Consider the following 24294-nt stretch of genomic DNA (forward strand, 5'->3'; position numbering starts at 1 on the left):
AGAGCCCTGATTAAAGCAGCTGTGCAGTGCTAAGCGCTCAGCCATGTGCTATTTTCATAGTACCTACAGATGCAGCCATTCAAAGTGCGCGTCACAGACACGTACCGCAGGTGACGTCGCTCAGTATGACGCAAGATGACGCGTGGCACCGCAGTACGTGATTGGTTGACCGACAGGGGCACTCGTGGTCCGTTGGTCTGTCGTAGAAAGACTTACAGTAAAAACGTCTTTGCTGTGCCCGTTGTAGATATTGAATTTTACCACTGAAGGGAAATCTTAGTAGCTGAGCATAAAAAGAATAGGAGCATACTGTAACGCGTGTGAAGGCCATAAACGATATTAATTTTGGAACATAAACATACAGTATATACTGTAGCTGGTCTTGGTACTTTAAAGAAAAAAATACACACCAGTATTCCATTTCTCCCTAAACATTTTAAGCTTTGAAGTCTTTAACTAACATGATACCGGAGTCAACAAGCATACTTTTAGAATTTGATTAAAAGGGAATATAATATGGAATCGCGTATCTAAAGAATTTAATAACGGTATTCGTGTGCTGCGACAGGGCTGTGTAGGGCTTTTTCGCCTGCCTGTTCATGCGAGCTGTCTTCTAGCCGACTGGTCTAGGTGCGTGACTAGCAACTGGGAGGTTGTGTGATCGAATCCAGCTGGTGCCGGACTTTTCTTTTAACAAACATTTCTTCGAAAAAATAGAATAGCGATATTATGGACAATAAATTGACTTTTATATTTCAAAATATCGCAACATGAACGATATTTGCGATATTTTGAACATATCTTCCCTTCTGACAGCGGTTCCTCCTTCTATTGTGTGTGTGTGTGCAACAGAGTAAATTTTTATAGAGAAATGGAGGCTGGACAGTATGCGTTACAATATAAACATTTATATTGATTTAAATCGTGTTCTGATTTAAATCGCAAACGCGTGTTTAATTATGTGTTTTTTAATCATAATCAGGCTAATGCATTTCTACATTTTCTGTATGAACCAGCTTAGAGGTTCATACAGAAAGACAGCTTGTGTTTAAATTGAGTGTAAGGTAATTTATGCTTCTAAAGTCATGGTCAGCATTTATTATTGTACTGTGCTGTAAACTTTTTCTGTGCCTAGTCACATTATTTTATAGCGTTTTTATTGCGTTATTAAATCCGGTGGCGCTGTGTGTTACAGTAGTTTCCTGACTCCCATGTCACATGGTCTGTGATTGAATCCCATAGAACTATGACTTTATTTTTTAACAAACATTTCTTTGAAAAAATGAAACGTTTCCCTTGGTCAGAGATTAAATAAAACCTCACTCGCACCAAACAAATTTATATTTCTAAATATCACAAAATACGTTCATTGTCTTCCAATCGAGTCGAGTTGACATTGGAAGCCTGCCACACCCGGACTGTTAAACCAACGCATTAGCACGTCAAAGCCCATCGAGGGTATTGAGCCAGTATTGGCTTTAGTATTCCCCCCTCTCCCCTCAATTCAATTCAATTCAAGGTGTTTTATTTGCATGACAGATGGGTACAAGCAGTGTTGGGTATGTATATTGTAACGCTTACGGCAGACAGGCACTGTGTAAGAGCCGGCGCACCAGAGCAGCGCACCGAGGGAGCGTCTGCATTTCTAACTTAGTTTTTAAAATTAGTCAAGCAATATGAAGCATCTCCTTTTACTTAGTGCCTGAGCATAAAAAGAATAGGAGCATACTGCAACGCGTGTGAAGTCCATAAACGATATTAATTTTGGAACTTAAACATACAGTATATGGCTGGTCTCGGTACTTTAAAGAAAACATACACACCAGTATTCCATTTCTCCTAAACATTTTAAGCATCGAAGTCTTTAACTAACGCGATACCGGAGTCAACAAGCATACTTTTAGAATTTGATTAAAAGGGAATATAATATGGAATCGCGTATCTCAAGAAATTAATAACGATATAATTATATTCATGTTGCAAAAGAACTGCAACGGACATAAAAACTCCCTTGCTTTTAACAGAGCGTTCCATAATTTCTAACTACGAAAATGCCAGGTGAAAGGATTTGTAAACATATTTTGTTAAAGCAAGTCAGAACCCATTCAGAGCCTACATTACATTTTAGCGTTTCATTCTGAGCAGAAGACCCTCACACCTGAAGAAGGGGGAGGTGTTTTTCGCTGGAAATCTCGCCTGCTTCTACTTTACAACCGGAGTGCTGGCTGTGACGAATTAAACCGGTATTACAGGTTACAATCACAGACCATGTGACATGGGAGTCAGGAAACTAACACAGCGCCACCAGATTTGATAACGCTATGAAAACGCTATAAAATAATGTGACTAGGCACAGAACAAGTTTACAGCACAGTACAAAAATGCTGACCATGACTTTAGAAGCATAAATTGCCTTACACTCAATTTAAACACAAGCTGTCTTTAGCCCTCTAAGGTGGTTCATACAGAAATGTAGAGATCCAGGCTCAGAACACACAGCTTCATTAGCGAATACATATGCAGGACAACTAGAGAAGACGTTTTACAGAGGATGGATTTTTAGAAACATCCCATCAGTGACATCACTGAAGTCAACTCCTAGGTACTGTAACTGTCGTGTGGATAGTTTCACAAGAATCAGACAAAGGTTTAAGCATCGCTTGTTCTAGATAAAACTGCAAAAAAAAACAACAACCCATAATGTACTTCTTTGCGGTTCTGTTTGCCCAAATCATATATTCACAACGTGAAATCTAGAAAATAATATTACGTAACCAAAATCCGCAATATGGAAACAGAACCTGTGTAATTGTTGATAGATGATGTACTCGTAACATTTTTTCAAGACGAACTACAACATTTAAAAAATGACTTGTATGTACTTGATATCTCTAATCAATCCACGGGTCCCAGCACGAAACGAAAGTAAAACGCATACCGTTTCGCGCTTCTTATTAGTTGCTCAAAAGTAATTTGACCGTATGAAATGCATAATATAAACCTAGAAACATATACGTGAGTAGTACTTAAGCACTGTAGTATCGGTGTTAAGACATACCTCTCAAATACTGTAAATCAAGTTAAAAATATCTCAAGATTCTGGTCATAATGAAACCATGTTTCGTGTATGTTTTCTTTAAAGTACCGAGACCAGCCATATACTGTATGTTTATGTTCCAAAATTAATATCGTTTATGGCCTTCACACGCGTTGCAGTATGCTCCTATTGTTTTTATGCTCAGCTACTAAGATTTCCCTTCAGTGGTAAAATTAGATATGAATATTCAATACTTAAACGGGCACAGTTAAGACATTAAATATACATATACATACTGTATACAGTACAGTTTGCATACGGTAATATGTTTATGTCCCTAAATCAATCTCTTATGAGCATGTGAAAGGCATGGTGAATCACTGTACTTTGCATGATTGGAAAAAAATGCGTGATTGCGAAATGCTGTGGCGTTACTTTTACAAAGACGGTCAATGAAAAAAAGAATGTGGACCAGGGCAATACTTTGAGTTTACAGCTTGTCCAAGGTCATTTATTATTAATACTATTATTAATATCTTCGTTAAAGACTTTGATGGCTACAGCTCAAACATGAGAGGTTGAGCTTTATTAGCTCCACCTTGCGGAAATTCCGGATACTATTATTTTGCTAGCGGTATTTACCGGTAACTCGCGGTATTTACCGGTAGCTTGCGGTAGACTGCGTACAGCGTACCGGAAAATAATGCGGTATCGCCCGCGCATTTTGAATGGCTGCATCTGTACAATGTCATTAGCACAGCACAGTTCTGATACCATCACCACTTTTTCATACCATGATAACCACGCAAGCAGTTTACTGCATTGTCAGGATTGTTTTTTGTCTCTGTCCCCATTTTGACTTCCTTGGGTTTTGGTAGTTTGACATTGAAAATTGTTATTTTACGGGTGACTTATGCTTTCACTGGCTCTTTAAAAATACGTGGGAGGGAAAAGGTATCGTGTTGCTAAAATCGAGCCGTTGCAGTTATCCATAATAATGCGGGGGGATAAATTCTGTTTACTGTTCACACACACTGAAGCTGAGCTGTAGCCTGTCTTATCATGCAGCTCTCTTGCCTTTTGTCTTTATTTTGTTCATTTGTCTTTAATACTATCAACAACCACTGAATCACAGAATCCAAAGTTAAAACTCAGAATCCATATAACATGAGGCTCCATGTGCGCTATACTAAAAGCTATACAAATTAACCAGTAAATTTAATAAGATTATAATGTTTCATTGCTTACTTAGCTATTTGCAAGAAGAAATTCTTTCTAGATGTGTTGCTGATTGGTGAAAAAGTAGTCTACTTTTTTGAGAAATGCCTTATCTCTCGCCACCTGTTAAAATAACTGTGTAAATGGAAGTTAAATACAGTAACTTGATGTAGTGTACTACCTTTAACAGCTTAAAGAGTAAGTTTTTCATTAGCGATTTTTTATATGCAGTAGACTAGTAAAGCCTGTAACTCTGTACCATGTAGGTTATCCTTCATTTCATCTTCGCTATCATAGAAAAGAGACAAGAATGCACAAAACCTGCTTCTTATCTTAATCTGAATTGCTATTATTGTCCTCCAGTGAGTTGTGAGTTTCTCCATTTTGCCATGGAGAAATGTCAAGGTCAGATAATACTTAATCTTGGCTGAATGCCACCACTGTGTAGCCTGAGGTGTTAGGGAGAGTATGATATCTCAACTGGAGTCGTTCTGCTGGTTTCTCTGTGTTTTTAAGTATTTAAAATAGATCTCACAGTGAAACTGTAGGCAGATATATTCACGATGCCTTGCTCTTTGCATTGTCTTGCTGTAACGAAAGAAGTAAAAGCTGTCGCTTGATTCCCTCAGGTACAACAGCCTTGCACTCATTTCTGACCCTGCACCCAGCCATCACCAGCAACTTCCCCAGCCCTCTCACCTTTGAGGAGATCCAGTTCTTCAACGGGCCTAACTACCACCGTGGCATCGACTGGTAAACACTCGCCTCCCACACTCGCTCACTCCGGGAGCACCGCCAACCTGCCCCTCAAAACCCCTCGTCTGCTTTCATCTTTCATCATGCACATAATGCATTAGAGCCACAGACCAGTGAAAAGACTACCAGGTTAAGGGCATTTCAGAGGTCAGTTATATGGGTGAATCAACATTTTATAGACTGGAGTCTGGCTTGCTTTGTGGTTCTTTTTATTAGTAGATTTAAAAATATAGTAGAAGATTTTAGGAACAAATGGTCCGTTTATACAGAGATGGTTCATAACCGATAATTAATTGAGCCCCTCGTTTAACAAATGAGCCATTGTGAAGACGATGTAAAGGAAGTTCTACACCGGTGCTCCATTTAAAAACGGAAAAGAAAACCTCTAATAATTAGCCTGACCAGCATTTTAACTTGGAAAGTTTGTGTAACACTTTAAAGCTTTTTGTATGACCAATCTACCTTTATATCTCATACCGCTGTTCTTTATCAAGTGGTATTTTCTCTTGTGTTTTTGCATCTTTAAGACGTTACTGATGCTGAGTGCTGCTTTGAAAGGCACTGACATTTACACGAAGGGTAGTTTCAGGACATCTCTGCTGCCGCTCTCTCTAGGTATATGGACTTCTTCCCTTTCCCCTCCAACACCAGCACGGACTTCATGTTTGAGAAAAGTGCCAACTACTTTGACACAGAGGTGACACCCCGGAGGGCTGCAGCTCTGTTGCCCCGTGCCAAGATCTTGACCATCCTCATCAACCCTGCAGACCGCGCCTACTCCTGGTACCAGGTCTGTCGCCAGGGGCTGGGTGAGGGGCGAGGCCGCGCCAGGGGCTGCACGTGACTCCCATACGGCTTAAAAAACTAAAAAACGCAACGTCGTGTCTCAGCTTGTGTTTTCCCAAGTTTTGAACACTGAATTTACTCAATTTTACTAGAGGAAAAATGTAATAAATAAAGGGTTGTGGCAGTGAGTGCGGGAACAAGCTACCCAGTCATGTTCAAGTGGGACTCTGTGTCAGCGTGCGAGCTTCACAGGAGCAAGTGGAAATTAATCCTTCACTGAAAAAAAAAGAAAAAACCAACGCAGTGTATTGGCTGTGGAACCACAAGCTTAAGATCAGAAAGTCCTTCTTGTGCTCAACCATGTTGTCAAGGTCAATATCCCGGCATCTTTCAAGAATGAGATGGATGAGATTATTGAACTAACCAGCTGGGTTCTAGATGGGGCCGAATGGCCTCTTCTCGTTTGGAACCATAAAAACCGAACAGAAACAATAGGAGCTCACGTACAAAAAGCGGTTACTTTCATTGCTGATCAAGAGCAATCAAGGGTCTGGGGGCACAGTCACATCTGAAAACACGTTAAATCACATACACCCAAAAGATCTCTATCACACAGCACACTCAAAGCAGGGAGGTGGACACCCGATACACCGTGAGCACTGGGACTGCCAGCGTGTTGCTGTGTACATTCTGTGTGCAAGTTTAAAATGGATTGGAGGTGAAAGGGTTGTCCCAAACGGTGTACAATTTAGGAATATCATCCACCTGGTCTGTAGAAGGTGACATATGTGGGAGGAGAATTTTGCCCAGTCTAGAAGCTACAAGAGATATGATTGGAAGAAAGTTCTTCTGCCCTGTTTGTGAAAGCCAGAATCAAAGTGACTTTGAAACATTCCTTCGGAAGCAGGTTGTTTCCCAGAAGTGATGTTCCTTTCTTTGAACTAATTTTGATAGTGTGGCCTGTGACCTTTTCACTGGAGATATTCACTCTTGAAGCCAAACTGTAACTCAGCTATAGTGCAGAACGGCAACGGTCTCCTGCCTCCTGCCTCCTGCCTCCTGCCTCCTGCCTCCTGCCTCCTGCCTCCTGCCTCCTGTAATTTAACTGTTGGGATCTCTTCTCCCGTGATCAGCACTGTGGACACACTATACACCCACAAGCTCAACTCTGTTATACCAGCAAGTGCTCATCACGAGCCCTGCGCAGAGTGTGTATCTGCCGAGTACAGAACACCATGCAGATGTTCACAAGTACGGAGCTCCCTTGTGTTTTAGACAGGTTAACCCCAGGATAGGTGCTGCCGGCCTCGTCTGTAAGAGCCAGACCACACACCTCGCAGCCCTAACCTGGTAGCCAGGGGTTTCCATGCCTCCACCGCAGCAGTGTCTTGGTGTCACGGTGAATCGCGCACCTCAACAGACTGGGACACCGGAGCAGTGCCGTCTGCCATAGCCTTGTTATTAGTTGTATCTCTAACAGGCAAATACATTACCATGGGAGCTCATTGCTTGAAATATTGAAACACCATGGTTCATTTTTTCTCTTATAAGTAAAAAATATTAGTATTCCACTCAGAAATATTTTTGTATGCCCTCAAATCATGAAAATCATCAATCATTTCTGGGCATCACTGTATCAAGATAAATGATAATTTCGGGATCCTCCAGGGGAAACCTTGTAAATAAAGGACGTGGCTTGAGCGTGGGCAGGAGTCTGGCCTCGAACAGGGCTGTACTGGAGTGAGCGGGGGTGTGTGAGTGGATCATGGCTCACTGCCTCTCTTTCCTGTGTCTGCAGCACCAGCGGGCTCACCAGGACCCTATGGCTCTGAACTACACTTTCCACCAGGTGGTGACGGCCGGCCCGGGTGCCCCCCCCGAGCTCCTGGCGCTGCAGCGCCGCAGTCTCTCCCCAGGAACCTACGCCACACACCTGGAGAGGTGGCTTCAGCACTACCCCGCCAGCCAGGTATCGTCCCCCGCGGGATCCTCCGCTGCGATAGACAGAGGTGTACAGAAAGCTAAATGACCTCTTTTAAACTGCTCTCTACCCATCCATCCTTTTTCTAAACATTTTATGGAAGTCAGTGCTGCAGGGGAGCCAGAGCCTATTCCGACAAGCAGTGGGCACAAGGTGGGGTACAGCTTGGATGGGTCACCAGCCCATCACAGGGCACACACTGACACAGACACAATCACAGACCCTGAATGAGCACACTGACACCAGGGCCAGTTTTCCCAGAAGCCAATTAACTTAGATGTTTGTGGACTGTAGAAGAAACCCACACAAACAGAACATACAAACTCCACACAGACAGCACGCTGAACCCAGAACCCCCGCGCTGCGAGGCAGCAGTGCTGACCTCTGTACCACCTTGCCTTCTCCCAAGTGCTCTTCGATTTTGATTAAAATCTTCCACGAAATTGCACATGAATATAACATTAATGTTAAAACAGACATCTAAAATCTCACAGAAGTTCTGCAGTTAATAATGAAGTGGAAGAAATCACTAAATCTTTAATACTATTTCAGTGATACTGTTTTGTGATGGCTTGCCAAGGAGCCCATATCACGCTTCTCAGTTCTTTTTGTACAATTTTGAAAAATAAATAATGGTGTATTGTTTTTCCTTTTCAATTTTCAAAGCAGAAATTTAGCAATTTCATACAAAATGACCACATCTCATTTAAGCCCCTTGGTTTGAAGTAATCACACTTGCTTGTGGCATTTTCATGTTCTTCCTATGATGTTCGAGTGGGTTTTCTCCACAGACCTGGTAGCTGGATGAATTGGTGTCTTTGAATTGTCCCCTGTGTGCCTGTGTGTTTGCCCTGCGGAGTTCTGGTGTCCTATGCTTTGGGATTCACTCCCAGGTTGCTGCTAAATTTCCAGAGACAACTGGGTTTCCAACTAGCGTGGCATAATCATTGTAAATTGGTAATGAAGGGGTCAGGATTCATTACCATTATATGGTAGGGAAAACACCTGAAAAAAGTGAAAGTAAAAAAATGTTGCCCAGTCTAGAAGCTAGAAGAGACATTATTTAGTGTTCAGTGCCCGTAGCTTAATTCTAACAGTAGGATAGTTGGTGTTGATACAAGATCCGCTTGATTTTCAATAGAGACTAAGGAGACCTGATATGGGTATTTAAAATTCTTGCGCAAAAGGCATTAAGCAAAAACAGAACGGGGGGCACTTCTTTACTCAAAGGGTGGTGGGAGTCTAGAACAAGCTACAGTACGCAGCCATGCTGCCGAACCCAATACCCAGGCTTCCTTCAAGAACTGTCTGGATGTAATCCTCCAGTCAGTTACCTACAGTACTAACAGCCAAGTGAGCTGAACAGCCTTCTCTCATTTGGGAATCTTTTTTTTGCTCTTTTGGATGTCTTCTTGACAGTTTTCAGGTTTTTTGTAGCTCCTCTGTCAGTGGCAGTGGGTGTTGCCGTGTGGCACTGCAGTGCGGCCCCTTTCCTGCCTTGTGTGAGTAGCTGCTGCGCTGCACCACTGATCTCTCCTCTGCCCTCTTCTCTCTAGCTGCTCATTGTGGATGGCACTCAGCTGCGTTCCAAACCTGCTCTGGTGATGGAGGGCATTCAGAGGTTACTTGGAGTCACCCCTCTGTTCAACTACACCCAGGCCCTTGTGTGAGTTTCTCCTCTAAAACCCTCTGCAGAGTGGTTTTCCTAAGGGTGGGTGAATGAGTGAGGTACTGCATGAAGAAAGAAAGGTGTTATTTATGTAGCATAGCAGGCTTTTTATTTAATCTTTCAAGCTGAGTTAGGAAAACTGAATGTAATGTTCTGAAATATTCCTATACAGTATATGACCAACTGAAATGGCAGTGAAATCAGAATATTTTTCCAAACACTACGTGGAGTGTCTGTGCTTTTTTCAGTGGCGCCACTGTCATTGCCACACCTGGAGGAGATCCACCACCAAAACATTCATTTTCAGGTTCTTGATCAGTAGTTCTTGGATTTCTTCACTGCAGTTTAAGACCTGAATAGAAACGTAACATACAGCACTACTCTTTTGTGTTTAAAAGTAATTAGGTAAAAACAACAGAAGTGGTATAATCTAATGGAGAGAAACATAATGGCATGTACATATGGCTCAGTATTGCTGCCTGGCAGCTCTGGGGTCCTTTCAGTTGCAGATATGGGGTGTTATCTGTGTGGAGTTTGTGTTCTGCCCGTGTTCACATGGTTTCCTCCCTGTGCTCCAGTTTCCTCCAAGAGTCCAAAGACTTACTGGCAGGTTAAATGGTTTCTGAGAAAACTCTGGCTCTGGTGTGAGTGTGTCAGTGTCTGCCCTGTGATGGACTGGCGTCCCACCCAGAGTGTATCCTGCCTTCAACCCATTGCAGGGTTAGGCTCAAGCTCCCACTCCCCCGCCTCCCTTTATTGGATGAAGCAGATAGAAAATGGATGTATGGATGAATTTATACTCTGTACATGAGAAAACCCTGTTCCGTTAATTGGGCTTTTGAGCACTATAACGTTTCAGTGAGGATCTAATAATAACGTGAACAACATGAAGCACAGGAAGGTTTCCAAATGAAGGATCCTAGCAGCCACAATATAACAAGGTATTTCACAAGACTGGGTTTTCTGAATTGTGTTAAGGGGTGCTAATCTCAAATACCTCATTTGTTTTCTAACATATTACTTCTGATGGTTCAGAAGGCACTTGGTGATTAAAGGTGTATTGTGTGTACTAAAACACATTTGAAATACGTGTTTAATTGGACCAGGTAATTAAGTAGCTAGATCACCTGAGAAGCTGAGAAAGTGGGCTGCAGCAGAAATCGCAGGAGGCTGAGACTCTCCGGGGGTGACGCGTGTGCTCTTCTGTTGCCTGTGCTCCAGGTTTGATGACAGCAAGGGCTTCTGGTGCCAGCGGCAGGAGGGAGGCCGAGCCAAGTGTCTGGGAAAGAGCAAAGGCAGGAAGTACCCTGACATGGATCCAGAGGTGCCTCACTGGTTTCTCATTTAGAGCAAGCGGGTATTACAGCAGAGAGGCCTCCACAGGCTCCTTCACTTGGTCACAGACCTGCTGATATAAAGCAAGGCAATTAATATGGGAGGAATATTTCTGGAAATCAAGCAGTGTTCTCTTTGAAATATTAGCCTACAAAAGCTTTTTAGAAACATGCTTCTTGGTCCCCATAATAGCATTAGTAAGTGCATGCCTTGTCATTATACATTTCACACTATGTGATCACCCTCCAACTCTATTCTCTTTCAACATTAGTTATGTCCAAAGTTAATTAATTGCGTGGCTCAGTGTATATCTTCCATTGAGTTAGTTTAGTTTAAACTCTTAATTGCTCGTGAAATTGTCGGACTGTGAATATAGTCAAGTAAATCCCTCTTTACGTCACAACGGCAGATTGCGAAGCTGCTTCGGTTTGCCTGACGGTGACTCTCCCTTCCCCAGACGCGCTCCTTCCTGACCGAGTACTTCCGCGACCACAACATGGAGCTGCTGAAGCTGCTGAACCGGCTGGGCCAGGCGTTGCCCGCGTGGCTGAGAGAGGAGCTGCAGAACACCAGCTGGAGCTGAAGCCACCCCCTGCCCGCTGGACCGGGGGTCCAGCCACACAGTGGAGCAGTGTGCCCAGGGCAGAGAGGGGCATAGGCCACGGTCCTACCTGGAGAGCTACAGAAATCACTACAGAGGAGCCTAGATAAAGGCAGGGGGGGCGCACAGATAGGTCAGGGAAAAAGAGAGGGGACCGCTGTGCTGTGCTCCAGGCTGCTGTCAGCGGAGCAGTAATTAGTGGCTAGAAAGAGCTGGCAGACGTCAAGCAGATAAGTGTTCTAGGGTTCCCTTTTCTGCCCATACTCTACTGTAGCAAAGAATGTTGGGAGGACTGCGGAGGACATGTAAATGGACGGGAAGCCCTGAGTGTCAGGGCTGTTGGCACAAATGTATTATGAATTGGCTGCACCTTATTTTCCAATGCATGCACTTGCCGTACAGTTTGTGGAGTTACTGCAGCCAGGATTGGACGGCGAGTGGATGACATCACCCCCTCTTTGAGCAAGACCACCCACTTAAGAGGGACACGTGGGAAACACTACACAGGCTCACAGAAGGAACTGGAGATCCCCGCCTTCTAACACCCCTTTTTTTTTTAATCAGAATGATTGTAAAACATTGTACATTTCAAAGCGGTTGTATATTTTTTTGTGGGGAGGGATGGGGGGGGGTGGGAGCGTTTTTAAATATGAAGCTTGTGGAGAAAGATGAATCTGCAGGAACAGAAGCTGCTTTTATTCACCCCAGGACTCTCAGACGAGCGTGAATCCACACCAAGCGCGACCAGCATTGTGGTCAAGCCAGCCTGCCCGTGCCGGGTGGTGGACAATTTTTAAAGCTGATACTTTCTGAAAGAACTGGACATTCCAAATAGCGATATTTTAACTTTTAGAAGCTGCGGCTGCACAGTGGTTTAGGAATCAATACTGAGAAGAGCGCCATAGGAACTCGATGATGACCCAATGAACTGTTGCTGGGGAGTGTGGGGAGAGCAGGAGCTGGGGGCAGTGTATGTCCAAACTGTGGTCTGTCTTTAATAACATGAGCTGCTGTCTTTTTCGTTTTTGTAAAAACTCTTTAAAAAATTTAAAAAAAAACTACCGACACAGTATCGCCTCTAAATAAACGTAAAGGAGAGGTTGAAGTGGCTGTCTGCTGTCTTATTGTGGCTCGGGGTCAGCTCATGGACGGATTCAGGCAAGCAGGGGTGTGCTGTGGATGGTAAGAGATGGGGTCTATAGCCACTCAAGCACGAGTGCTGACTGATATTCATGAAGGGGACGAATGCAGAGTTTCAGGGCAGAGCAACAGAAGCATGCTGATCTACAAGGAATATAGGAAGAGTGTGAGCGAAAGGTCAGGTTATCGCTCTTTCAGTTTCTGTTAGATGTGCTTAATTTCGTCAGTGGTTTGTCCATAGCAATTCATCTGAAAACTGATATTTAAATAAAAGAAATGTGTATTAGGAGAGCCAGTAGGAGTTGGCTCAAAGTCAATGGGAAAATGCACATGCTGTAACTCGTTCATGAATGCTGCAAGATCAGTCAGTGCCAGCAATGTGGATTACATTGTTCACCAGCTGTTCTTCGCAAGAGAATTGAAGGTCTTCTCTTGGGTATGTCCCCTCATTACAGTACCCTCAGTCCTTTGCCCACGTTCCTGCAGATTCTTATCACTTTAAATTCGCTTATATGCGTCGCTTAAATGTAAGTTAAACGTCAGCCGTTATTATAACTTGGAACTAAATTATTTCGTTTAAAATATCTATTACTCAAACTGGTTCTAAGTTGTTTCACAGTCTAGTGCAGAGTGTGCTAGTATGTCGAAGGGTTTATCTGTGTCGTGTAAAAACAAGCGGATTTCTGTCACATACAGTACGTAGGAGGATTTATGTGGTTTGGGGCTTTTGGTGTCCAGTATTGATTTCAGATGTAATTATACTTTTACAATCGTGTCGTGTACTTTTTGTACAAAAAATATTTTTGTAGAAGCATTCACTTGACATGCTGTAAATGAACCGCTTAATCTCCCGAAGCGCAGCGGTGAGGGTCGCCTGCTGGGAGCGCAGAGGCTGTCGCCGGCCGCGGATGAGCTCATGACACAGACTCGCGGTCGTGTGGCCGGGGACGCGGCCAGCTTGAGGTCGCACCTGTCCGCCGCTGGGTGACACAATGCGCTCGCCGCGTTCCTCAGGTTAAAATAACAGCCCCTCTAGCCATTGAGCTATTGACACATCGCCCGCCCCCAGTGCAATATTGGAAAGCGTTGTCCGTTTTACGTTTCTCAAAATAACTCGTGGAGATGCAACAAAGGAATTTATTAATCAACTAATGAGTTTGTGGGGGAAATAAACGAATGCACTTAATAATTTTTCCAAATTCTTTTGACTTGGTTTCTCCTATTTTTGGAATATTTAAGCTCCTTAGATAGTTTATATTAAACGCGAGCGATTTTGTTTCCACAACGAAGATACTGCGATGGACCATGATGTTCAGCGGGCAACCAATTTGGTTGAAAAGAAGGTGGAGCAAGAGGAGAAAAACGAGGTACTTTTTTAAACCGGGAACGCAAATACATCACTTTCATTTTAATAAAATAGGTTCATTAAAATAAGTTACATAGTTAAATTTAGGTAGTTGCGAGTTTATGTTTATAGTTTATTGTTATTCCAGGAATGCATAGCACCGACAAACACGACTGTCTTTTAGTATTTGTTTTGTTTCGGTATTTATCGTGTTTCAAGTAGGATTGTGCTAATAATGACGACTGGTTCACTCTGTAATGTTTAACGTTACTTGCACTGAGTCTTATCAGGGTACGGGTGAATGTGAAACATCCGACTTTGTTCTCTGTAAAGCATTAGTCGCGTGTGAGACAAAGGGCAATTTTGCACAAGGTTTACAGTACAGGGGATGTAGAGAGCACACTGTTAACAAGGTACATTTACAGAACTATGGAGTTGTGCGTCTTGACTTTGTTGTAATTAAATTGATCGCATTGAATGCGTGTTTTTATTGAAATAAATTGAAATGTTACAATTTAAATAAACCTAAACAAAAAGGATGCCCTATTTTGGATGCTCAACATGTTCCAGTCGAAACACAGTCGAAATGAGTGAAGTCAGTACAGTCATGGATAAGCAGATATGGCACAACACCAGTGATATCCATACAAGAAACAGAGAACACGCTTCCTTTGGGGCCCTGCTGAAAGATGGCTCGTGGACTGGAAAGTAAGATGAGGCGCTATCTGTGACTTAAGTTATGTCACTTTTTTTTAAACTATCATAAGAAAGGTTACAAACAAGGGCCCATCTCTAGCTCACTTGACAGAAGCAAAAATACAACTGATTTTTAAAAATCAATCAGCCGTCTTTGAAAGAAGCTCGAGTATCTGCTTCAACAATGTGGCTGGACAGCTTGTTCTGCAGCTCTATGACCCTTTACATGAAGAAGTGTCTCCTTGCAGTTTACTTACCATTTGTACCCCCTGGTTTGTATCTCACAGCTGGTTCTGAACATATGCACTGGCTTGACCCTATGATGCCCTTTAGATGCCTTTGAAGTTCTTGAATACTCAATTCATTATCCCCATGCATCCATCCATCCAATTTCTTAACACTTCATCCAATTCAGTGTCACAGAAGAGCCCGAGCCTATCTTGGAAAGCAACAGGCACAAGGCAGTATACACCTTGGACAGGATGCCAGTCCTTCACATGACAGACACACTCACACCAGAAATCAATTTACCTGCCAGAATAACTTTGGACTGTGGGAGGCAACCCATGCAAACACTGTGAGATCATGCAAACTCCACACAGATAGCAGCCCAGGAATTGAACCCAGAGCCCCAGCACTGTGACACTGCAATGCACCACTGCCTCCCCTATCCACATGCAGTCTTTTGTATTCAAGACTATCAATATTTGTTTTTTTAAGAGCTCAATGTAGGATGTTTTTTAAGCCCTGGAATGATTTTAGCAATCTTCTTAGAACCAATTCAGGAGCAGCACATCTCTTTGGTAATGTTCTTTTTTAGTGACCAAGAAGTAGTCAAAATGATGTTTTACAAGTGCGTTATATCGTTTCAACATTCCTCCATTTTTAAATTTAAAAATTCTATCCTTCCATCAACATATGCTACTATTCTGTTTTCATTTTGTGTTGCTTCTCCATACTTCTCCAGAGGAAGATAGTGATAAGTCAACATAAACACTATTTCATTGTAATAGTTTCCCATCCAACATCTCCAGTGTGTTTTTTTCTACCTGTATGTAGACTCACCACTTAAATATGATCTGTATGGAATTTTGCCTAAAAAGTTTTAAATATCTTTTGCTGTATGTTCAACTTCCTATTTTGTTATAATTTACAAATGTGATTAGCTCATTATCATTGTGCTAGAGTCTGTCATATGTTGAAGAGCAGAGATCCTAAGGCACATATTCTGTGGTACTCCAGTAAGTACACCATCCTTATCTCTTTCCTCTTGTTTTCTTCATATCAATCATTTCTCAATATAAATACATTCATTACCTCAGAGGCCCTCAACATAAGAATCCATCTTTTATGTGGAACTTTATAAAAAGCCTTCTAAAAAACTTGCCATATTTGCAACTTCATCTGTTGCTTATTAAAAAAACTATAACAAATATAACAAAAAACTATAACAAGAAGTTAGTTAAACAAGACCTGCCTTTTCTAAATACTTGTTTAACTTTCCCCTAGAATTCCAATGTCAGACAGATAATCTTCTGGTTTAGCTCTAATTATCATACCTACACCCTTACATGTAATAGTAATATACGTCCATCCATTTCTAACCACTTATTCTGGTTCAGGGCTGCGGGGGAACTAGAGCATCTCTCTTCAAGCAATGGGCACAAGGCAGGGTACACCCTGAACAGGGTGCCAGTCCATCACAGGGCACACATACATGTTCACACCAGGGCCAGATTCCTCAGAAGCCAGTTAACCTACTAGCATGTCTTTGGACTGTGGCAGGAATAATGCTAATCACTGTGCCACCACGCCACCCGTAATAGTGATATACAGTATTAGTCTACAATTATGTAGTTTGGCTGCGTCACCAACAGCACATTTGTATTCCAAAGTGTTTTTCAGTCTTAATACAGACTTTATCTCATAAATCCCTTAGGACAGATTTTATTACATAAAAAACTTTTAATTGGGGGCACTTCCCTGAGATGTTTCTCTATCCTTGGAGTTTCCCTTAGAAATGGGAAACCTCTAAGAAATACTAGGTTACAACTGCATATAGAGTTGGTGGACCTTCTTTCTGGATCTGAATTTCCAAACTTGCACACTCTGCGTATCTGACATGTGCCATAAGCCTAAAACATTTGGACCTATGTCTGCACTGTACTGTATGCATTTCAAAGAATGTGGCAAAACTGCACTCTGAAATTAACTCCTAAACAAAGCATTAAATTTTAATTTGGTTTGACAGAAGAATGGTTTAACAACAAAGAGATGAAGCCCTTCCAGGTCTGGGGAATTCAGTTGGACGCTTTGCAGGGATAGCTATAGGACAGATATTACTGACAATGTTTTCCTGGTCTTTTTCAGAAAGTCAGGGGGCAATTATGGAAGCAGGGGCTCATGAAAATGGATACACAGGAACTGAAGAACGAGAAGATGAATGTGTCAAAACATAACAAGATCACAAAAATCCAGGTGAAGGTTAAAAACTGTGATTGACAGTCTCAGCAAGTCCTAATTCTAGCACATGTTTAAGTTTTAAAACCCACACATGCCACCTAATACTGTTACTGAAACAGTATTTCAGCATTTCAGAGATGATGTGCAGATATCTGGAAAGGCTGGAGTAGGAGGTGTTCTGTAATGTAACAGGGAGATTTCTGGTCTTAGTGGATTTGCTATGGGCTCTCATAGGAGCTGTGGGCAGAGTTCAGGTGGAGGTGCCCAGGGATATTAGCCAGGGAGGGGTTAAGTTGTGAAGACGGTTAATCCTAAATCGTTAAGTAGTCATGTGTGTAACAATGTGGTGGTCTGGTGTTAATGTCTTTGTCCGTCTCTCACTGAGACTTGAGTGGGATCCCAGGAACATCACACTCCACTCAAGATATGTAACAAGACAAAGAGCGGAGATTATTATTATTACTGTTATTATTATTATTATTAAATGTGTTTCTTTTCTTCTCTTTTTAGCATGTAATAAACCTTTACTTGTTCCTTTATTAGCGTCTATTTTGATTTAACTACGCCTGAATTTGGTTTAATATGACAGGTTATATAAAGCCTTAAGGGTGCTTTGAATGTTATTCCCCTGCAAAATATGGATTGTCTAGACGAGCTTCAGAGGTAGTGAATGGGTACTTGTGATCGAGCAACCTGGTTTTCCTTCAGGCTCAGGAGCGTGTGAGAAAGACCTCGTCAGACCTGCGCAGAGAAATCATCGATCTTGGTGGGGCTGGGAACCTCACTGAGCTCCGCAAGAAAAGGAAGAGCAGAAAGAAGAGGGTGACGCCCCCTGTTGAGCGGGAGTCTGAAGTGCAGGAAATTGTGAGTGTCAAGGTGGACATTGTGGCTTTGAGGAATGTAGTTACAGTCTAGTTTTACATTTGTTTATAGTTGTTTTTTCTCAAGTTGCTAGTTTTCATGATCAACTTTCTATACTGGAATTGTTACACCTCAGCTGGGAGTACCTGCCATGGGTACCTGGGACATTTTTTAACGAGCACTAGCCCGTCCACTGGCCCCGTGAGAACTCGCTCAGGCTGTCTCTCCTTTGCTTCCTTGCTCGATCAATCTGTCAGTCAGACAGCCCATCTAGGAATCAAGCGCCTGATATATCTGCCTATTAAAGGCACAATTCCCCGCTAGGCCGATGCTTCGGCATTGAGCCACTAGCTCTGTCTTAGTCCCTTGACCTAAAGCATTAATATTTTTAGAAGCCCTGGTCTCACAGAGTTTTTTAAGTTTTTGGTAGCATCTCTGCACCTTCCCTGCTGTTGCTGGCCCGGGAAGCTCTCATTTAGCTGTTGCTCTTTGCAATCCGCTGAGCTGCTGTCTGCCATCCAGACATCCACAGAGCCCCATTCAGCGGCTCCCCTGACTCTGCCCTGCCAGGACAGCCGCCAAAAAACCTACTTTATTTCTGCCGTCTCATTAATGCCATTTCACTGTCCTCCCGGCACAGTGTCACTCCTCTGCCTCCTGCCTGCTCTCTCCTCTCATTAACTCCCTAAACCTGTCTGCTCAGCCTGCCTGCCGGCCGGAGCTCGCTGCCTCCCTGCTTTCCAAAGCCATCCGGAAACTCCCGAAGCTCACCACTTGCATTCCAACCTGTCAGCTCACCACAGAACTGCCCTGCAGCACCTGCGGTGTAACAGAAATAATTTGGGAATAGGGGGTTACGAAGTACTGGATATCAGGAATAGATTAATCTATTCCTGATATCAGGAATAATCAGGAGTGGATTAATCAATAATTAAAATAAGTAATCATAACACCCAAATTAGACTTATTTTGCCAATAATTTATCTGAACATCTTGGTTTTCTGGTACAACTTGGGTGACAAGAGTAATAATTCAGACACACTGGGTTAAACAAATATTTATTAACAATAACAATACACACACTAAACAGCACACAGCATAAACATACAACATAAAAGCTACACTATGTACAAACTTTGTAACAAGGCTTTTCAGATGCCTATTTCCTAACCACCCAGAAAAACCCCAGACTGCTACCAAGTATTCAGCTTTTATATAACTCCTACAAAGGCCAAAAGAAGAGAAAGCTGCCTTCTAAACTAAAGAGAATACGTCCAACCATTAAATCTCTTTCTCTGTAAACCTGGATATTGCGAAATGAAATGGAACCTACAGTATTTTCCTATTCTAAAAATGCACCCACTAACCAGGAGAGGCTGTTTTTAACCAAGGGATGCTTTACACATGAAATCAAAGTTACTAACAACAGCAGAATAGCAAGATCTCTTAACAAGGTTCAAATACTTAATTCCAATCTGGTCTTCATGGATGATTAGAACAAGGAGCTCTTGCCTTCTGCCTTTCTGTCATCATTCCTGTCTCTTTTTCTGTGTGTTTCTGACTCTTCCTTGTTTTTATCCTGTGTTCCTAGACTGTTGACATTTAATCATTTACCCAGAACTTAATTAACTAGGGTAAAGCAAGGTTAGGTTTACAATGGCTTTGATCTCAGAATCCCAGACCCGTACATCTCAGTAACCATCTCCTTGCTTTGAAGCCAGAACACTATAAATGTAGACACAAGCCAGGTGTTACCCATTGTAGCTAGATTCTTCAAGACACTATTGTAGTCACTAATAACAGTTGTACCAGTATTTACATCCATAACTATTTATCATGGAATTCTAATAGTTTTGACAATATGAGAAGCTGTGATATGCCTCTTCGATGTGAAATTATAAATAGCGGCACAAAATGAGTACACATGCAAAGTCGATGCACAAACCCATATAAGTTTTGCTGTTTAATTTACAGCTAAAATTACAGAACAACTGCCATGAAAACAACTCTCACAGCTTGAGTAAAAGTCAAAACCTGTCTATAAATTCCCTACATGTTTTACAGAACAAGGCAGCTAATTAACATGCTAATGCAAGGCGAGATGGAGCAGATGGTTAATTTGGAGGAAAATGTGTCTTTGATCCACTCTCAATGCATCACAGCATATATCAGTTCTTAATCTAAATATAAGATATGCTTTTATGTTAATTTCCCCCAAATCCACTCATTTCAGTTGAATGTGAGATTAGCTCTGTGAGATTGCCCATCAGTGTATAAGGACCTTGACTCTCATGTCTCTCTGGGGAACAGATGGGGCCTGTGGAGGTGTCTGTATTCCTGCAAGCTGCTGTACAGGGGAAGATCAAAGTTGTGGAGAATTTCTTGGAAAATGGGGGAAATCCAGACTCCTGTGATGAGGTATGATGCCATCTTGTTCTTCCTCCCTTTCCTGGACTGTTTGTGGTTGCAGATACCCTGCACCCCAAGTGGTGCCCTGTTCCTGTTGGGGTATCCCTGTTAAAAGGTTAAACATAATAGCTGTATGTACCTGGTGATACATCTTGATTCAGTAGACTCTTTCAAGATATAGGTTATCATAACAAATGCCAGCACAGCCACTCACAATCGTTAAAAAAAGAACTCCTAATGATGTTTTTGTTTTCAACTGGACTCCATTCCATGACTTAGATGTAACCGTGACATGGCTTAATGAGAAAGAGAGAACCAAAGAGAAAACGAATGGGTACACAGTTTTTTTGGAGTGATTGGTTAGATAGAAGAGGAGGTGGGGTGGAAATGTCTATCAAAAACAAATTACGGAACTGATGTAAGAGCATACAGGTAGTTTAGAATATAGATATAATAATTGTACAAAAATTGCATTTGTGCTTAACCTTAGGTAAATGCTGTAGATAATCAAAATGAAAGACAGGTATAAGAAGAAGATTTATAGCAAAAGTAACTGTACTAATAGATGATTTAAACTTCCCACATATAAGTTGGTATTTTACCATTGGGAATTCAGACGCTGTAACCTTTTATGTCTACTCTATAAAGACTTAATCAGAGTAAATAAGTCCAAGTAAATAAGTTTAAGTCTATGAAAATATTATGTAAATTGTACGACAAAAATTAGAAGGAAGAAAGAGCTCTGCTGATAGCATGAAGAGACCAATGATAAAGAGTGTGCAAAGCAACAGGTGTAACTGTATAAAAATATTGGAAATGCCCAGTAGACATTCCAACAGAAGCTAAAAACAAAGCACAATGGTTTTTTCAGTACCGTAACAGTAAAAGGTTGGTGAAATAAAACTAAATAGTATTAATCCCATATTATCTCAGGTTAGAAGATTAAAAGGTAGGTGTGGCATGGTGGTGCAGTGGTTAGCAATGCTGCTTGCAGAGCTGGAATTCACTTCTGGACCTGCGATCCTATCTGTGTGGACTTTTTTCTCCTCATATTTAGGTTTCCTCCAAGAGCTCCAGTTTTGTGTTATTGTGTGTCCAATCTGTGTGCATCCTGGAATGGACTGGCGTCCTGTCCAGGGTGTATCCTGCCTTGCTCCTGTTGCTTGCTAGGATAGGCTTTGGTTCCACTGCGACCCTGAATTAGATTAAGCAGATGGATGGATTAAAAAGTAAACATACGGAATTCATTTTTTCACACAGTTTTTACAAAAGGAGATGTCAATAACACTTTAAAATCCCATTTTATAGAGGTGGCTATGTCAATACTGAGTTATTTTAGCTTAACTGACTAGTTATCACTGCTAAATTAATAATAATAGTAGGACAGAAAAAGACAGCACCTCTGTGGTCTCTGTGTGTGCATTCCCTTTATTCCTTTTTTAATACTACTAATTATTACTCATCCTCATACTACTTGCTAATTACTAATACTACTAATTCTGATTAAGGATGTGAGGCATGTTTTATAGTGAGCAATGGCTCTTCAGATTTTCCTTGATAATATTTTGCAAAGCATTTCCCCACAAGTAATAATGCCACATGTTTTGATTATTTTCTTCCAGTTCAGGAGAACAGCACTGCACAGAGCATCTCTGGAGGGTCATTATGACATTGTCCAGAAGCTCCTGGACCAGGGAGCTGATGTCAACTTCAGAGACCGGGTACAACACTTTTAAGTCATCTAATCACAATAACACAACACATAATCACAACATGTGGAGGCCTTGCAGTGACTGTCTGTTTCCCCTCAGCTGGACTGCAGTGCTTTGCACTGGGCTTGTCGTGGTGGCAGGCTGGAGGTCGTCAAGATTCTTCAGAGCAGGGGAGCAGACCTCAATGTGAAAGACAAGGTCAGAAACTGAGTCATTTTGTGGATCCCGCGGGACAAAGGGGGAGTGCATTTGTGCCATCAGTCTTTTTACCGATATTTTTGTTTTGAAATGTTTGTGTGTGTAGGTGAGACAAGCGTAGAAAAGCTGACCCGCTGTGTCTGTTCTGCTCTACAGCTTATGAGTACGCCATTGTATGTGGCAACCAGGACTGGCCACTATCAAGTTGTGGAGCATCTCCTTTCCAGTGGCATCAAAATCAACTCCAAGGACAGGGTAGGCAACACGTCTGCGCCCTTGATTTTTTCATCAGGAGGGCTTCAGTTCTTTCATCCCAAAGCTCCTCAACAGTAACCCCCCTTCTGTTCTGTCAGGAAAAGTGTGGTCTTCTGCCTGGTCCTATCTTTAATTAAAAGCCAGAGCCACCCATTCAGATGCCTGTTGATGAACTGCGTCACGAGATTCTGACTTGGTTTCTGGTTCAAACCTGCTACCTGGGGCATTTAATCAGGAGCAAAGATTTCTAATACATCTCGTTAAGGTACACGTATTATTCCTAATACAAACTAGAGAACAATGTTTAATTCTTTACTTAACAAGTACCGTTAATAATCAGTAATCAGATCAACGGCTATCACCTCCAAGCCTGTGAGGCTTTCGATTTTCTTTTTCCAGGAAGGAGATACTGCTCTGCACGATGCAGTCCGCCTGAACCGCTACAGGATTGTCAAAATGCTCACCCTGCATGGAGCAGACATGAAAGCCAGAAATATTGTAAGTTTCGGTTTGCGACCTCATAAGCTGCTGTACGCCCAACCTGATTCAAGGGTCATTAATAAAGACCCTACAAAAATAACGTTTTATTAAGAATTTATGTAAGATAATATTTTCTATAGACCCCAAAAATGAGTAAAGTTTTTTGTATTTTCTGGCAGAGAGCCGTCACTGTCAGTCTCAGGCAGAGCTATTGCACAATGCTTGATTCTCATAGGAATGCGATATGATGTTGAATCCTGAACAACTTTTGGTATTAAACGCTGAATGAAATGTAGAATAACAAGTCTTAAGTATGTCAGGGACACATAAATCAATCTAAATGACAAACACAAATTTGTTCAATTTGAAAATTGAAAGTTAAATAGTTTTATTTCTCTTTTGACACAGGTTGCCCATGTCCTTTTTTTCCAGGAACTGTTCCCCTTATGTGTTAGTCTAGGGTGTCTGTAAGCCCTGTCCTAGAGAGCCACTGTGTCTTTTCTAGTTTATGTTCCAGCTGAACTCGGACTGGTTTCATTGCATGGCCTTCACCCTGTGCTCGCCGGTGATGTTGATATACAGTATGTATATTAGAGGCACAGTCTGTGATCTCTGTTCCAGGAAGGGAAGACTCCCACTGACCTGGTGCTGCAGTGGCAGTTTGACACCAAGGACGCCCTGGAGAGGCTGGAGCCCAGAACCTACTGCACACAGGAGGACAAAGCATAGCTCTGAGCCTGCACTGGCTGCAGACATGAGTTAACAGGATCCTTAAAACTAGAGGATTGCAATTCTTTTCTTGAGCCTGTAGAGTGGATCAAATTCACACAACAGCAGGAAGCAAAGGTTTATTTCTCTGTAGATGAACCAGGTGAAGATGTGTGATACCACCGATTGACTCAATGAATTTAAATTGACTTTTGAACTATAACTAGGTGAAAATAATGAAAAAAATAATTTCCATGCTGGAAAATTGCTCAGGTCTTTAGTTTTTATGCAGAGTGGCATTAGATATCTGAGTCACAAAACAAGACATATTGTCTTTCTTAACTCTTCAGTTTCATTTTGAAGGAAGTCTTTTCCAACCATTCTGTGACACACCGCCTCCTTTCCTACGCACACAGACAGGTTACTGACAAGATTATTAGTATTATAAACAAAACTTATTTCAGTGTTTAATCTTTAATTTGCCTCTGAGTGTAAAACCACCTTAAACCTCAAATTAAAATTTAAATTAAACCTCACTCACGCCACACAACTCCTGCGTGAACAGTCTTAGATTGTGGTATCTGTCGCAATTGTCTACATCAAACGTTGCAGCACAAAACTTTGTTAACTCTACAAGACTCATA

At 41.9% G+C, this 24294-nt stretch overlaps 2 protein-coding genes across 2 annotated transcripts in view; both read left to right on the forward strand.

The window, feature by feature from the left end:
- LOC148835093 (bifunctional heparan sulfate N-deacetylase/N-sulfotransferase 2-like) overlaps positions 1 to 12488 on the forward strand; it is a 46199-nt gene extending 33711 nt beyond the window's left edge. The window contains exons 9-14 of the mRNA XM_088917341.1: positions 4885 to 5008; positions 5627 to 5801; positions 7596 to 7766; positions 9335 to 9444; positions 10669 to 10771; positions 11240 to 12488. Of these exons, the coding sequence (XP_088773467.1) occupies positions 4885 to 5008; positions 5627 to 5801; positions 7596 to 7766; positions 9335 to 9444; positions 10669 to 10771; positions 11240 to 11365 (809 nt within the window). The 3' untranslated portion in view covers positions 11366 to 12488. The remainder of the gene's footprint in view (positions 1 to 4884; positions 5009 to 5626; positions 5802 to 7595; positions 7767 to 9334; positions 9445 to 10668; positions 10772 to 11239) is intronic.
- A 1245-nt stretch (positions 12489 to 13733) lies between these two features.
- On the forward strand, positions 13734 to 23671 carry LOC148835094 (uncharacterized). The gene is made up of 9 exons (XM_088917352.1): positions 13734 to 13890; positions 16935 to 17042; positions 17736 to 17891; positions 20199 to 20306; positions 21920 to 22018; positions 22109 to 22207; positions 22364 to 22462; positions 22862 to 22960; positions 23564 to 23671. Exons 1-9 carry the CDS (start codon positions 13822 to 13824, stop codon positions 23669 to 23671), a joined length of 945 nt encoding a protein of 314 aa, XP_088773478.1. The 5' UTR covers positions 13734 to 13821.
- The last annotated feature ends 623 nt before the right edge of the window (positions 23672 to 24294 follow it).

This window comes from Atractosteus spatula, chromosome 5 (genome assembly GCF_055471065.1).
Source record: "Atractosteus spatula isolate fAtrSpa1 chromosome 5, fAtrSpa1.hap1, whole genome shotgun sequence".
Classification (NCBI taxonomy): Eukaryota; Metazoa; Chordata; class Actinopteri; order Semionotiformes; family Lepisosteidae; genus Atractosteus; species Atractosteus spatula.